General features: G+C 43.1%; 1 protein-coding gene across 1 annotated transcript in view; it reads right to left on the reverse strand.

Moving 5' to 3' along the window:
• Positions 1–5,656, reverse strand: part of Daw1 (dynein assembly factor with WD repeats 1) — a 45,367-nt gene extending 39,711 nt beyond the window's left edge. The window contains exon 1 of the mRNA XM_034521674.2: positions 5,571–5,656. Within this exon, the coding sequence (XP_034377565.1) occupies positions 5,571–5,610 (40 nt within the window). The 5' untranslated portion in view covers positions 5,611–5,656. The remainder of the gene's footprint in view (positions 1–5,570) is intronic.
• Between the last annotated feature and the right edge of the window lie 9,668 nt (positions 5,657–15,324).

Genomic DNA, 15,324 nt, shown 5'->3' on the forward strand with positions numbered 1-15,324 from the left:
GGCTATGAAGTAGCAACAAAAACCATGGTTTTTTTTTTTTGGTGGGGGGGGGGTCCCCACAACATGAAGGACTGTATTAAAGGGTCACAGCATTAGCTAAGTTGAGAACCATTGGTGTAAGGGATGGGTAAGTAATACAATAATTACTATAAATTTATGCCTTAAAGATTGGGGGAAAAATAGAAGTTGGCACCCGACATCATACAATCTAGTGTCCTAAGAAAGGTCTCCGTGTCTTCTGTTTCTGTCCACTACTTATCTTGAGCGCATTTGGCTCTGTGTCGCTGTGACAAAGTGTCAAGGCGGGTGCATTTGTCTTTCTCGCAACTACTGAGCTCCAACGGGAGCTACAGAGAATAGAAACAAAACACAGGCAAAGATGCTGACAGTGTACATCCCCCTCCCCTCAGTGGTTTGTATCCGCACCTCCGTCTTCCTCATCTTTGTCAGTCACTAGGCAATAAGCGTAATTCTGAAAACACTTCAGAAAGAAGCCTCTACCCTCATACGTCACCAACACCAAGGCATCAAGAAATAGTATTCTTTACTCAGAACAGCTGAAGCTTTGGAAGTGATGGGAACCTTGGTCAGTTTAACTGTTGTGTATTTGGTTCCTAACCAAAGAGCAAGGAACTGGGCACAAAACAACAAAGGAGACTGAGGATGTCGTAGCTGATTGGTGGAAAGGCTAAGTCAGCACCCAAATTTCACAAATCCAAACTCTTATCAATTAGTGAGCCAGTACAGGTGATCGGCACAGGCAGGACATGGTCTGTGTTGGCTCAGCCATATCCTGCTGTGTGCACTTGGCCATCAGGTACTTAGGTAGGGACGGGTTTGATTTAGTGGATGCTAACAGAAGGATGTCTCAGACTTGTAAGTGGGAGAAATGAAAATGAGAGCCTCAGAAGGCTAAACAAAATGATTCTCTATATAGACCTGATGGAGTACAGGAAAACATTCTGTGTCGAGCATTATTATCCCGTATGATAATGTTATTAAAACACCCACTTGCTATTCAGTAGTCTGGAAAACTTGCATATAAAATACCACCCCGAGGATTGGAATTTAAAAGTCATAAATACCTAATTGCACTTAACCATGTGGCCTCACTAGAAAAATAATGATTAAGTCAAGTGTTGCAGGCCAGATTTTGCAGCCTGCGATAAGTGCTAGAATGCTGGCTCTCAGAGCTGGATCGAGCAGAGATCAGATTTGTCTGTTCTAGTTGCATTTTAGCTGAAGTTCCAACACGCTCCTTACATGTCGTTTCTTCAAGCTTGCTTATTCAACACACACGTGACTGGATATTGTATGCACCGAGCTCTATGTAGCTGCTGAAAATAGATGATAAACAGGGTAGGCAAAGTCCCTAATGGAATTTTCATCATGTGGGGAAAGCTAAGCAGGGAAAAAAAAATAGTAAAAACTAAGTATATTGGATTGACATAGCCCTGGGGTGCGGTGGGGTGTGGTGGGGTGTGGTGGAGTGGGGTAGGTGACAAAATCAGAAAAGAAGGCTGGAAACTACGTTGGGAAGATGGAACTGTTTAGAAAGAGAAGCTATCTTTGCTTCGCTTGATACATCTTTGAGGAAAGGGCTAAAAGTTTGGGAATACCTGCTACGCCAACGGCCACAGAAAAACTATTTCAGGAAGCAGTAGCATCAGCCTCAGGGACTCTTGAGCAGGACCATGCCCAGCTGGTCCAAGGCACCAGAACAGACTGTTGTTGCTGGGGGGGGGGGGGACACTCAGGAAATTTCAGTGTGAGGGAGACAGAAGGATGAGGTCCTGCAGGAGCCTGGACAGCATGGCCCTTTGCCTTTTGAGATTAAAAATAAACAAAAGTGTGTGGGGAGCTGGAGCCGCGGAGTGAATTGTTCAGATGGACACTTCAGCAGAGTCACCAGGTTGCTGTGTTGGCATGGGGCAAGGTGGAAGCTACAGTAATAGAGAAAAATGATGTAGGAATGGTTTTTCTGATATCTGGTGATACTGGTGTAATGTTGGGATAATGTTATATCATATGGATGGAGAGAGAAAGACAGGGACAGAGACAGGTTGGGATGAATGGATGGACAGACAGATAAACAGACAGAGAGAGAAAAAGTAAACTGACAGAATTACTCATTGAACAAAGATACAAAGGGAGACAGAGGGTGAGTCTCAGTCTTTGTCCTGAGCTCGTATAGAACCAAAGCTGCAGCTGAGATGGGAGAGGCATGGGAACCTTATCCCATGTTTACACTGAACATAACATGCCTATGAAGATGTCAGACAGATACCTAGGTGCTCTGGACTACTTGGGGTGCTTTCTCAGCCTTGAGAATAGATGAAGATGCCCAGCAAATGAATGCAAATAGGTAAGTGAAGTTCGAAGTCAGAGGTCTGGGGCATTCCAAACTAATAGAGCAGGGGAGCCAACAGGACAAAGTAAGGAGTAATAGCGAGGTGAAAGAAGAGCAGAGTGCTCATCTTAGAAACCAAAAAAGTAGCCATGTCTGCCCAGGGCTGTAATTTAGGGGCTCCCTGTGGGCACCACACAGGAAAGCAAGTCACGCAAAGAGATAAGAATAAAAATCCCTGTGCAGGCTGTCTTCATCAACCCTGGATCAGACTTTGTAGAGTCTAAGGCCAGTCACTTCGTTGTTAGCATATTTAAAACACAGTACAATTTGGGAAGAGGTTTCCAGGCAACAATCAAGCCAATCAGTCCAATTCCAGATGCACAATAAAGCTGAAGGTGTAAGTACATAGAAAGTCTTTTACAAAATATAAGTGATCATGAGGGTGAGGTCCAGAGCTAAAAGGCCTGGAATCTAGTCTGATCCCTGACCAACAGCAGAGAGGTCAGCAGGCCATAAAGTACATGTGACATCTTTCCTAAGGATGAGTAAAGGTCTGGGGAGGAGAAAGTCTGAAATAACCATTTGGGGAATCTGGGTGATGTCTGCTTCCACAGATAGCACAGAGCTTTCTGGACCAAGTGCAGGTATTTGACTTTATCTCCTCCACTGAGGAGACACTCCTGTGTGATCGACATTCCTGGACCTCTTGGTGCTTCTCTGTGAGTACAAGCACCTCTGTGTCCCCAACCTGAGACAGAACGAGTGGATTCAGAAACATGAGGGTCAGTGGGGATCCTAAAAAAGTATAGACCCCAGGGCATGGTAACAGTGAAAATGGGAAAGGAGCTAAAGACAAAAGGGAGAAGGTTGAAGAACGTGGAGCTCAAAGCAGGCTTACGCTGAAGGGAAAGGAAAACCAAGGTGACAAAACTGCAAAGTCAGCAAAAGTGTGTGATAAGTGCTGTTGACTGACAACTTGACACATCCAATCAACTCACCCCAATGTGTTGAGAATTGGCTGCTCAGGCCTCAGAGCCCACATTCCTGACCTGAGCTCCACAACCAAGGGGTGGAAGTGAAGTGATCACTTATCAGACTCTGCTCTAGAGAAGCATCAGCACGAGAAGCGACTTTGGAGGGAGAGAGGATTGGGTTTATCTGGCTTACACATACCTATAACAGTCTGTCAATGAAGGAAGTCCAGGCAGGAGCTCAAGCAGGAGCAGAGGCAGGAGTATGTCGGAACACTGCTTCCTGGCTTGCTTCCCACGACTTGCTCAACCTGCTTTCTCATACAGTCCAGGCACCTGCTCCGGGTTAGCATCAGCCATAATGACCTAGGTCCTCCCATATCACTCATTAATTAAGAAAAAGACCATGGATTTGCTTATAGGCCAATCTGGTGGGGGGGGGCGATTACTAATTGAAATGTCCTCTTCCCAGATGACTCTAACTTGTGTCCAGTTAATAAAAATAAAATAATAAAATAAAAAAAAACAAAACTAACAAGCATCGCAGCGATGATAAATATAACAAAAGCCAGAAAGTGCTATACCGGAAGTCAGTACGTGGAACTTACTAGATGTGGAAAAGGAAGGTTTCCCTGGGTCAGTTACTTTAGCTGAAACAAACTAAAGAGAGGCTAGCCATTGTGAGGTCTACAGAAGCTTTATCTAGAAAGGAGACCGTGCATGACAGGCCTTCTTGTAAGTTGTAGAAGAATAGTTCAGAGACCTAAACTATAGAGAAGGCAGAAAGTAAAGTTCTAGAAGCCAACAGAGCCGACTGGGCCAAGTCTTTCAGGCTGTAGATCTTATGCTAAGCCTAACAGGAGCACAATAGGCTGTTGCTGGAGGTGTTGGGTTCAGATTCTACTGGCAAACGGTAGATGAGTCTGAAAGCCAAAAATGCACTTGAGCAGAGCCTGAAGTTTCCCAACAAGAGACAGGGCTGGAGTATGTCAGCAAATGGAAGGGAGGCGGAGTCCAACTGTGGGGGAAAGAGGGCTGAACTGAGAGGCCCACCAAATGTTTTGGAAGTAGAGCTGATACAACTTATTGACAGGTGGAAAAGACTGAACAGAGAGGACCAATGAGAGGTGTCAACGGGGAAGTAAAGGGTTTCCTCAAGTCCACACCCTTAAAACTATCTTGGTTAAACCGGTACAAAGTGAATTAATTCACTCTACTCTGAAATCGCTAGCTTCTTTACCCAAATGTGTCATTGAGCTGTTGTGTTTAGCCGTTATCCTGAGGCAAGTTTTAAGGACTTTGTTTTACCTATTTCGGTGTATTTGTTCTTTCGGTTACATTTATTCAGCTATGTTATGTGCATGTACACATGAAAACATGCGCACACAAGACTCTACATGTGCAGAGGTCAGAAAATAACTTCAGTGAGAAAGGTCTCTGCTTCCACCACTTGAGATGGATCTCGCATGATCATGATCAGGCTTAGCCAAAAGTACCTTTACTTACTGAGCCTCATCCCCCCCCCCAACCCTTTTTTTTTTTTTTTTTAATTTGAGTTCTTAGTTAGAAGCTGGCATTTCTCCTCCTATTTTGTCCTCAACACACTGTGTCGCATTTACTCTAATGGTGAGCAAGCCCCCTCCCAACCCATAGCACGTGACCACCGGAAAAGCATATCCTACTCTAAAGCAGCAGCATTTCGCGGGCTTATTCCACAATCATCACACTGGAATCAAGGATTCTGGCCTTCTTTAAAGTCATATGGCGAGGCGCACAAAGCAGGTTAAGTTGTAGGTTCATAACTGATTTCTTACTGCAGAAGACTGGACAGCACATAACAAAGGTAGTGCGTTCAGTTGAGTGTGCGTTTTTCTTTTCATGTTTCCTTCTCTTTAACTTGATCATTAAGACTCTAAAATAGCAGGAAGTTCATCTCTGTTCTTCCAGAAAAACAATGCCCCAGGAGGTCACTATTCACTACCCCTCAGTCCCTCCTCCCTTCTCAGACTCATGACTTAAAAGCATTTAAAAGTTTAAAGACTTTCTCAAAGAGTCATTTAAAGAATTTTGAGGAACAGTGGTTGGCGTGTGAAAAGGGTGGGAGACCCAGACTGGAGAGCTCTGACTTTCTGTCCCACTTTGTCACTAAGACAGGGCTACTCAGATCCCTTCCCCGAGTCCCCACCCCCTCCTTCGTCCCAGACCATCCCAGAATGGGAATCCAGGGCCCACTCGTGGGAACCCCATACCTGGTGGGTAATAGCGAAGCAAGAGGCTCTTAAGCTTCATTTTTCTTACTCCCTTACCCTGATGGGCTTCGTAGCCATAGAAACGGACAAACAGCAGTAGGACGCTGAGGCGCATGCGCAATGCGTTAGCATTGGAGAGCCCAGCGGCAAGGCAGAGCGAGGTAAATTCAGCTTGCAGCTCAGCTTGCAGCGGGTGGTCAGAGGAGCAGCCAGTGTTCTCAGGAAAAGAGTTAATTCTTTAACTGTTTAAAATTTCCCTGAATAGACTCTATTTTAGCTTTTTTTTTTAAGAGTGTAATAAAAAGAATTGTTGTGGGAAAGTGTTCATACAGTACTCAATAAGAAGCAAATGCAATCATGTTGTTTTAAGGAACGATTTCAATCACTACAGATTAGTATTCTATTTCCTGCCAAAGCCTATGAACCAACGTTTTCTCTTTCCTTTCATTGTTAGACAAAAACTCTTCTAAGATTTTAAAAAGACAAACCAACTAAGGCTACTTGCTTGGAAGACTGGAAAGAAAGTTGAAGGGGGCATGCCTTGGCTGCTAAATACAATTAAGCCGAGTAGAAGCGAGCAACACCCTCGAGCTGGAAGTGTCCCACAGTTGGCAAACAGACACATATGTGACCTACTGTCTCTTCCTGCTCAGCTATTCTACTAGCCATGACAAGGCTCAAGCCTTGTGACAGGGATGAGAAGAAAGAGATGAAAATGTCACTTTCTAGAAATGAGGAAGTCTTTGGTAAGTTGTGTTCACCTGTGTTATTGCTAGTTGAGAACATAGCCACTGGAAAAGCAACTTCACTGTGGAGAAATCTGATGGACAGATCTAAAGCACATGGTCGTCGACATTACCATCATCAGGACTGAGACACAATGACATTCCACACCTGCTGCTATAGTCCACAAAAGAGGTCACAATTCTGAAAGTCCTGCCCAGAATGCATTACTTGACCCAATCTAAAAGGCAGCATCCCCCATTCTCTATGGGTCAGCTTTCCATTACTATAATAAAATACCTGAAACAAATCTTATTTTGGATTATGGATTTTGAATTTTGAGTCTATGGTTGTCTCTGTCACTTCGGGGTGACACTGAAACATTATGGTATGTTCTAGAAGAGGCTACCCACCTCATCATGGCCAGGAAGCAAACAGAAGACGGGGAAGGGGCAAATTAAGGGAACCCCCTAAATGTTCTCCTTCCAAGTAGGTCCCAATTCCTTTAGCTGCTATTACATCCCAGTAGATAATTAAGCTGTGACTCCCTCAATGGTCAGTCTATTGATAAAGTTAGAGTCATCAGTCACCTCCAAAAGATCCTGCCTCTGAGCACCACTGCATTTGGGACCCAAGCCCTCAATACACACCTCTTCCTACCCAAACTATCACATACCCTTCAAGCTGAATCCCAACCTCCTAAGGGCCAAGACCTCCCAGAAAGGCAATAGGCCTTCCCTTGGTCTTTGTATGAAAATAATTATTCAGAAGTGGCACACTGATTCTATCAGCGTCCAAAGCCATAGTAGTTCCTTCAAGAACCTCTTATATTAGAAATATTAGGGTCCTAATTTAACAAACCAGAACCCTTGTCAAATACCCAATTTAAGTTCTCCTATGCCATTTTCCTAGAAGACTATTGTCTTCTAGTTGTCTAAAACCAGGTGATCAAAAAATACTCAGATGTCTCTTGGCAGTGGTTCAAATTGAGGTTAAAGCTGACTTATTGCTTACTCATTGCCAGAAGCCACAGGACCAGTCTCTCAACCAGTTTGGAGTTCTTTCACCTCCAGTGTATTGAGCTATGAGTCACACACACACAAAAAAAAAAGGGCACACACTGCCCAGGTGATAGTCCCCATCACAGTGTGTGGCTTAGTGTGGCTTTCTCACAGGGTGATGGGGTGATGTTACCGCCCTTTATGAATGGAGTCTTCAGTGGTTTTTCACAACTCCTCACTAGATGAGAAATTGACATTGACAAGGACTTCTACAGAATGTAGTGTTTGACTCTGGGTCTGTCCCCTACAGTGGGCTATCTGTGCCACCACCCCCCCAATTTCTTATGTTCAAATCTTACTCAAAAGGGATGGTACAGAAAATGGGGTTTGAGGAACTAACTAGTTCCTGAGGGTAAGGCTGGTATAAAGGGTGCCATCTACAGTTGGGCTTGTGGAATCCATTTGGACCCTTCTTGAGAGAGACCTGCATCAGCAACCAGTCTGCCTCACTGGGCCTTCATTGAAAGCAGTAGATAAAAGACAGCCTCTATCTTCTATTGGAGAGAAAGAAAATATTGGACATTAGAATCCAGGCAGGGAAGATGAGCTATGCACACAAACTAGAAGTGGCCTTGCTCAATGGGCCTCAAAGTAGAGGGATTGCTTTGTGCCAGAGTATGTGATACCTTATTACATTTTACCAGTTCCCCAAGTGTCCTTGCACCCCTTCCTATAGCAGGACTCAGAAACTCTTCTGGGGATTGAATATTACCAGTAAGGATCCACTGAATCAGTCAGTAAATATTCATGAAGGATCTGGTAAAGCAGGGTGTGTTACTGTTACTGGTACCTAATTCCAAACAACACTGCAAAGGAATTAGTGTTCCGGTAGATTTGAAATGAGTCACTTTTAGGTTGGAGTATGTTCTGAACATAAATAGAAGGATCAAACCCTTCCCTTTCTCTTCTGAGTCTTGGCCATGAGGCAAACAGCTTGGCTCCACCACACACTCTCCATCCACTGTGACATGCTGTCACAACAGCAGAGACGATCTCTCTGGGACTTAAGTTTCCAAAGCCATGATCCAAACTAGCTTTTGTCTAATAAACTTTTCATTGTCTGTTAAAATTCACATAGATGAAAAGAGTTAAAATGGAGTCCCCCCCCCCAAATTGGGACAATGGTGCCCCTACTAGACACTACAAGCTAAATACATACATGAATACATACATACATACATACATACATACATACACACACACATACATGTCTAGTGCCAGGAATGGATTACCTCAGAGTTGTTGGCCACTGACATCCTATAAACCTTTGAACATTACAGGCTATTACAAATGTTATTAGTTACCATCCAGAACTTGATGGCAATCAAATTCCCTATTGCTGAAGACACCATGCACTTGAGACCCAGGCCAGGAATATATCAAGCTGTTTCTGACCAAGAGGCCTCCTCTCTACTGGCTAACTTTCATGGTGCAGAAAGATGTGATGCATTCCACACTATAAGAAAAGGAAAGGCTCAGTCTTACCAAGCCTTGAATCCTGTGAGCTTCAGTAACATCTGTCCTGGCCAGACATCCCCACTGGTGCAATAGTGGTATGAACATCATGTGAGTAACCAACCACTTTCTCATCTAATTTATAGCCTAATCCTGGAAGTGAAACCCATGCCTGACACCATCACAGGACCGAGAACCTGTAGCTACACAGGTCATTGGCTCTGCAGAAGAACCTGCTCCTATTATTCTGATAAGTAGATAAAGATTTAAATGGACTCCTAATGCTTACAATTATACCCATAAATTAATGCATCTCTGCCTTCGTCAGAGAAGCCTCCATTTGCAGTGCATGGTTATTAACACAAAACCCCACAACTTTCTAAGTTAAAGAGAGTAAGAGGCTACAGAATGCTTTTCCATAAATGGGATATCTATTTCACACCCCTTCCTCCCATGGTCCATGGAATCATTGCAGAGGAATGGGGAGAGACATTTCAAGAGCCAGAAGCAGTGGGCTGAATATAAGAAAACAGTGACCTCTGAACCCAATGTGGAAATGAACACAGAGGTTGTGAGAGCAGGCACAAGCCCCATACAAGCTCAAGCCAGACCAATTCCATGGAGAAGAAAGGGAGAGATGAAGTTCCACTCTAGTCAAGGAACTGTTTACAAAAGAAGGCTGCTGGGAAGAGAATCAGCTTTCTGTAAGAGTGTTATCCTTGGTAAGTCAAACATCTTCCAATGGAAGCCTACATGTCCAAGAATATACCCCAGCACAAACTAGAAATGATGGATGAAAGGAAGAGGGGGGAGGAAAGAGAGAGAGAGAGAGAGAGAGAGAGAGAGAGAGAGAGAGAGAGAGAGAGAGACAGAGCACAAAGTTGGGTGAATATGGTGGGGTGGATCTGGGAAGACTTGGGAAAGGGGAGTGACTATGATTAAATTTCTCAAGGAACTAATAAGAAGTTAATTGCTTTATCTCAGATATTGTTACAGTAATGAAAAGCTGACTAACACAGGCTGTCTTTAAAGCTCAGAGAATTCCCCAGCACCAGAAATGTTCTAGCTGTGGTGGTGTGACCAGCAGCCAAGTGACAGAACTTGCTGCCAAATTGACTCAGCGACAGAACCAGATGAAATTTCCCTCGCGGTTCTGATTCCGACTTCGTGCTCTTAATGTATTTGTGCATTTCATAAGAGATTAGGGAAGGTTTTTTTTGTTTTTGTTTTTTTGTTTGTTTGTTTTTTTTTTTTTTTTTTTTTTTTTTTTTTTTTTTTTTTTTTTTTTTTGCAGGTTGCTAACTAGAAAACTACAATTTCCGAACCTGGCCCTCTCACCCTGACCTTGATGGAACAGATCCTTTACCCTGTTCCCCTTTGGTTACTCAACTCTAAATGACTTTCTTCCATTCCATTCAGCACTCACAGCCCACAGCCTGCTCATTTCTACACTGGATTTTATTCCTGAATCCTGATAAGCCTCCTACTCCAGCTGCTTAAAGCATCACCAGGGTAAGCTCATCTTTTCAACACACTCAATTCAGCTTCATTCCACAGAGTGTGGTGCAAGTAATTACATATCACCCATTCCATGACATCCCTGCTCTGCCATGCCCTTCTCAAGCCTTCAAATAGAAAACCACATTGGTCAGGTAAAGTCATGTGACCCAGTATTCCTCAGTCACTTCATGTTGAAAGCTCCATTACTTTTAAATGTCTTTTTTCCCTTCTTCCAACTGATTTTATTCTTTTGTTTTGTTTGCCCCCACCTCCATCTCCACCGTGTGTGTGTGTGTGTGTGTGTGTGTGTGTGTGTGTGTGTGTGTGTTTATGTGTGTACACCATGCTTTCTGCTATCTTCTGCTGATGGGACTGGATCCTGTAATCTAGCTCATTAGTGAAAAGTTACCACATCTTTGACCACAATGACATCTTTCTTTTATCACTTTTAATGGCTCCACTACCTTTCGATTCAAGTTTTCTAGGCACTAGAATTATCCAAAAGGTCTATAAAGACATTCCTCAAATTCCAACTTCAGCATCAAAATCCATCCCCAAAAGGTAGCTAAGGGCTTTCTTACCAGGATGCTACAAAACACTTAATTGTAGCTGAATGCCTGGTACTAAATCTTTTTTGGCAAGTCCTGTATGGATGGGGTTGTCCTGAAGCTGTTGCACTGGGGGCTACTTCTGGCATTGCTACAGTTTCTTATGTTCTATCCTGAGAAGTGACGATGGCCTGTGGTCAGTCTTAGCACATCCACACACATCGCTGCCAAACGATTACAAGAACTCCTGGTTTCAAGGGACAGACTTCCCGTCTGCCGGATGAGACTGCTTGCCTCTGTCCCTCAAACGTTTCTCATGTCTACACCATCACCCAAATATTCACACTGCAGACTTGAACCTCACCATGTGACCCTTTAAGGAGCTCTCCAACTATTAGTAAGTCTCACAGTCCATTCCAGGGCCCCAGTGGTCTTCCAACTGCCTCATTTCTGGCTCAACAAAAAAAAAAAAATTAAGAATCCACTGGAGCCTGCAGCAGGCCATCACTTCTGCTCAGTTTCCACCCATTTGGCAGGACATGAAAGTTTCTTTGTGGGGCTTTTGAAAGTCCATCATCACTTCAGGGAACTTATATGTTATTCTTTTGGTTTTGTTCTGTTTTTTCCCCCTCCAGCTTGGTTCCCAAATTTTCAATAAAGTTCTGCAACCTTGCCCTTCTACATGCAACTGTGACGAAGTGTCTCCCTCCCTTCTTCTACCACGGCCAGATAATCAGCCATCGTCTAGACATGTTACTAGTGGTGGCACAGTTAGGAGGGGATGGGCCGGACCCAGTTCTTGGATACCCTTTGGCTTGCTGGGGTCTTTACTATGGTTTACTATGGTTGTAAATGATATACCTCCTGTGAGAAGGGTGAGACCTCACACTTCCAGGACCTCCAGGGTGAAGCCAGAAGGGATATTCAAATAGCTGGGAGATAGGAGACCATCAAAGCCAGCCTTTATCCTGCCCATCCTTTATGGCAAGGTTCTCTAAGCTGATGAGACTTCCCAGCTACAGGAACTCCGGTCCTTAGGAGTTCTCCCTAAGCTAACCCTCCTGGCAATGAGGACCCTGAACATTGCCTTATTTCAGCCATATACCACACCATTCTAGCGTGTGTCCAGTCTCTCACTTAGGACAATTTGACTTACAGCTTTTCAATTTTTTGGCTTTGCGATGATGCAAAACATACTCAGTAAAACTCACATGCTTTCATTTTTGAATTTTAATATTTATTCAGGCTTTCTATGCCAGAGAGAATTAATGGACCACATAGAGCAACCACCGACATTCAACAGGATATTTTATTGCTGAGTTGTGGTGTTCGGTGAGGTACATTCTCAATGTGGATGAGTTCATTAGGATATAGACTCACTGTAACTCAAGAAAGCATCTGTGTTTCCCTTCGAACAAAGGGCAAATGTGGGGAATGATGTGTCATGTCACTAGGTGAGAATTGCTGAGCCTCAGATCTCTGTCATCCTCTTCGGGGAGGCAGCATGTAGATCAGAGGACACAACTATCAATCAGAGAGATCCCATATCTGGGTTTCGACTTTGCCACATATTACTGCAGTCACTTTTTAAAGGTTAGTTGCTTCTAACTAAAGTAAGGGTAATAATACTTCTTGCCTCATGGGAGTGTTAAGAGTTGATGACATACATGGAGTGCACTGGACCAAAGTTCTAGATATTTAGGACATTTTTCTAGAAAGTCGTACTGAAGCTATCTGCCTTCATAACAGAATCCTTTAACTCTCAAGTATGTCTTGGCATGCCGAGTCTGTCAAAAGATCTATTGAAAGTAAATTAGCATGGAGGGAATTTTGCCACTGGTTCTACATGTAATAAATAGTTCATTGACAGTAGGGGGCAGCAGCTCACATGGTTCTCTCTGAACAATGGCGCTTTCCTTTGGAGAACCTTGGCTAGGTCAAAACAAAGGTCATTAAGTACTGAGTGGAATAAACCAAGTCCTTTTCATTTCCTGAAACCTATATTTAAAAGTAATACCATGGATATAACAAAACAGTATAAAGACACTTTTTTTTTCTTTTCTGCAAATGTTATGGTTGTTAGCTTGGAATTTATGGAACTCTTAACAGTGGGAATTGGGGTTTTCACCTTTTCTTGGGTCCCTTTTCCTCCTGTTGGGTTGCCTGGTCCAGCCTTGATATGAGGCTTTATGCAAATATATTGCATGTTGTCTCCTAAGTAAACTAACGCAATCAACACAAACAGAGGTGACTATAAGAAGTCAAAGAGTACACATGGAGGAACCCATGGCTCCAGCCGCATATGTAGCAGAGGATGGTATTGTTTGGCATCAATAGGAGGAGAGGCCCTTGGTCCTGTGAAGGCTCGATTTCCCAGTGTAGGGAAATTTGAGGGTAGGGAGGCGGGAGTGGGTGGATAGGAGGGGGAGTACCCTCATAGAAACAGGGGGAGGGAAAACTGGGAAAGGGGATAACATTTGAAATGTAAATACATAAAATATTCAATTAAAAATGACTTTTAAAAAAAATAGTAGTCCCATCTGTTCCGGGAAGCAATGCAAACGGAAGTGGTTCTGAGTCAAAGGTCTCTGGCTTCACAGAACGTGGTGTAGAACTTCTGACAAGCCTTCGCAGAGACCTACAGCCTGGAACCCAGGGTTGAAAGTGAACCATCTCCTGTTCGTTAAGCAGCTCTTCTTTTGAAAACGGTTTTGGCTTATCACGGGGACCTGATAGAAACTAATCCTCTGCTATTGGCAAACTAAGTAGGAACAGCATCTAATGATCTGATTAAAGAAACCCCTGCTGCTGAAGTCACCGGGTGAACAAAATGTAAGTGGCCGGTACAACCATCTGTAGATGATGCCTACCTAACTAACATCTTTCCCCCACCTACAACCTTCTCTAGTTGCAGAGCTCAGTCAATTGCAGTCACGAATATAATCAAATATTTTAAGTATGTCCCCATAAGTGGTAAGTAGATGGCTATAAAATTACAGTCTGACTAGAAGGACTGTGCCCTGTAAGAATGTTCAACAAAAGTCTCCACAAGTGTGGAGATCATCACAATGTTGTTGTTGTTGTTTTTCTTTTTGGGGGTGTGGTGGTTCTAGGTTCTTAACTAGGGATTAACCTCATGACCTCTCACAAACTAAGTAAACATTATACAGCTGAGCTACATCCTAAGCTCTATGAATCTTACCAGGAGACAACAGAAAAAGGAGACCCATGGTGAAGGAATTTATCAATCGCTGCTCCATCAACTCCATTTTGAACTCTAGAGGGTCATGTGTAAGTTGGCTCTAGAAGCAGGGAGGGAGGAAGATGAGGCTACAGAGAGGTCCCTCTCCGCAAAGCTGACTAATTGTCACTGAACAATTTTGCTTGCTGAATGTTGAGGTCACCTTTAAGAGAAACCAACCTTAAATCCCAGTTGTGTCAAGCATTTTGACAGGCTAGGATGATCTTCATGAGATGGAAATACCCTACTGGTGAGAAAACAAAAGGTTATGCTCACTGGAAAAGAATAAAGTTGGACAAGAACTTTCTGTTTCTCTATGAAACACAGAGTGCCCTATCCACTACCACAGTGTTCAAGCAGCATTGCTTCTCAACATGAACCTGATATCTAGGCCAAAGAATAAAGACATTCAAAGGACTTCCTGTTCTTGTCAAGACACTACATGACTTGAAAGTGACAGACATATACAGAGTACATAGTTACAGGGTTGTATGGAAAGCAATACCTTGTTGCCCTGATATGATTATTTGCATTGAACTACAAACTAGATTGGGTGCAAAGTCTCTGTAGATAGAACACACTCTTCTGGGATCCAAAGAATACAAATCATTTTAGCAACTCTGAAAATTTTCATTTAACAATTCATTCAAATGGATTTATATTTTATTTTTTCCAACCATCATTCCCATTCGTTGGAAACTGAGATTCCCAAGGACAAAATTACTTCAAGGATGATAAATATGTTCACATAGCTAAAACCTTTCTTTGGGCCATTTCAGGGTGTTTATGTCCCAGGATAAATAGAACAAAATGAGAAGTTACCGCAGTGACTGGAAAGATTAGATCATCAAGAGAAAATGGGGTTCCTGTTAAAATGAGAGACTCCTCAAACCTAGATTTTCCATGAGATGGCATTTTTGTGCCTAGTAGCAAAAAACCAATAGGGGTTGTTTTGGTTTTGGTTTGTTTTGGTTTGTTTTTGGTTTGGTTTGGTTTGGTTTGGTTTGGTTTGGTTTGGTTTGGTTTGGTTTGGTTTTGCACAGTGGGTACTAGTGCAGTTAATATCTCATTCATCTCCATGCCCTTCACTTCTTAAGATTTGAATTACCTTGTAACTTAGACCCCAACCTGGTGGATGGATAGCTGAGACAGAATTGGCAATGGAATGGGGAACATGCAAGGTATACATACTAATTAAACCTTATGGTCATTTGCAAAGGAACACT

Source organism: Arvicanthis niloticus, chromosome 17 (assembly GCF_011762505.2).
Source record: "Arvicanthis niloticus isolate mArvNil1 chromosome 17, mArvNil1.pat.X, whole genome shotgun sequence".
In the NCBI taxonomy this organism is placed as follows: domain Eukaryota; kingdom Metazoa; phylum Chordata; class Mammalia; order Rodentia; family Muridae; genus Arvicanthis; species Arvicanthis niloticus.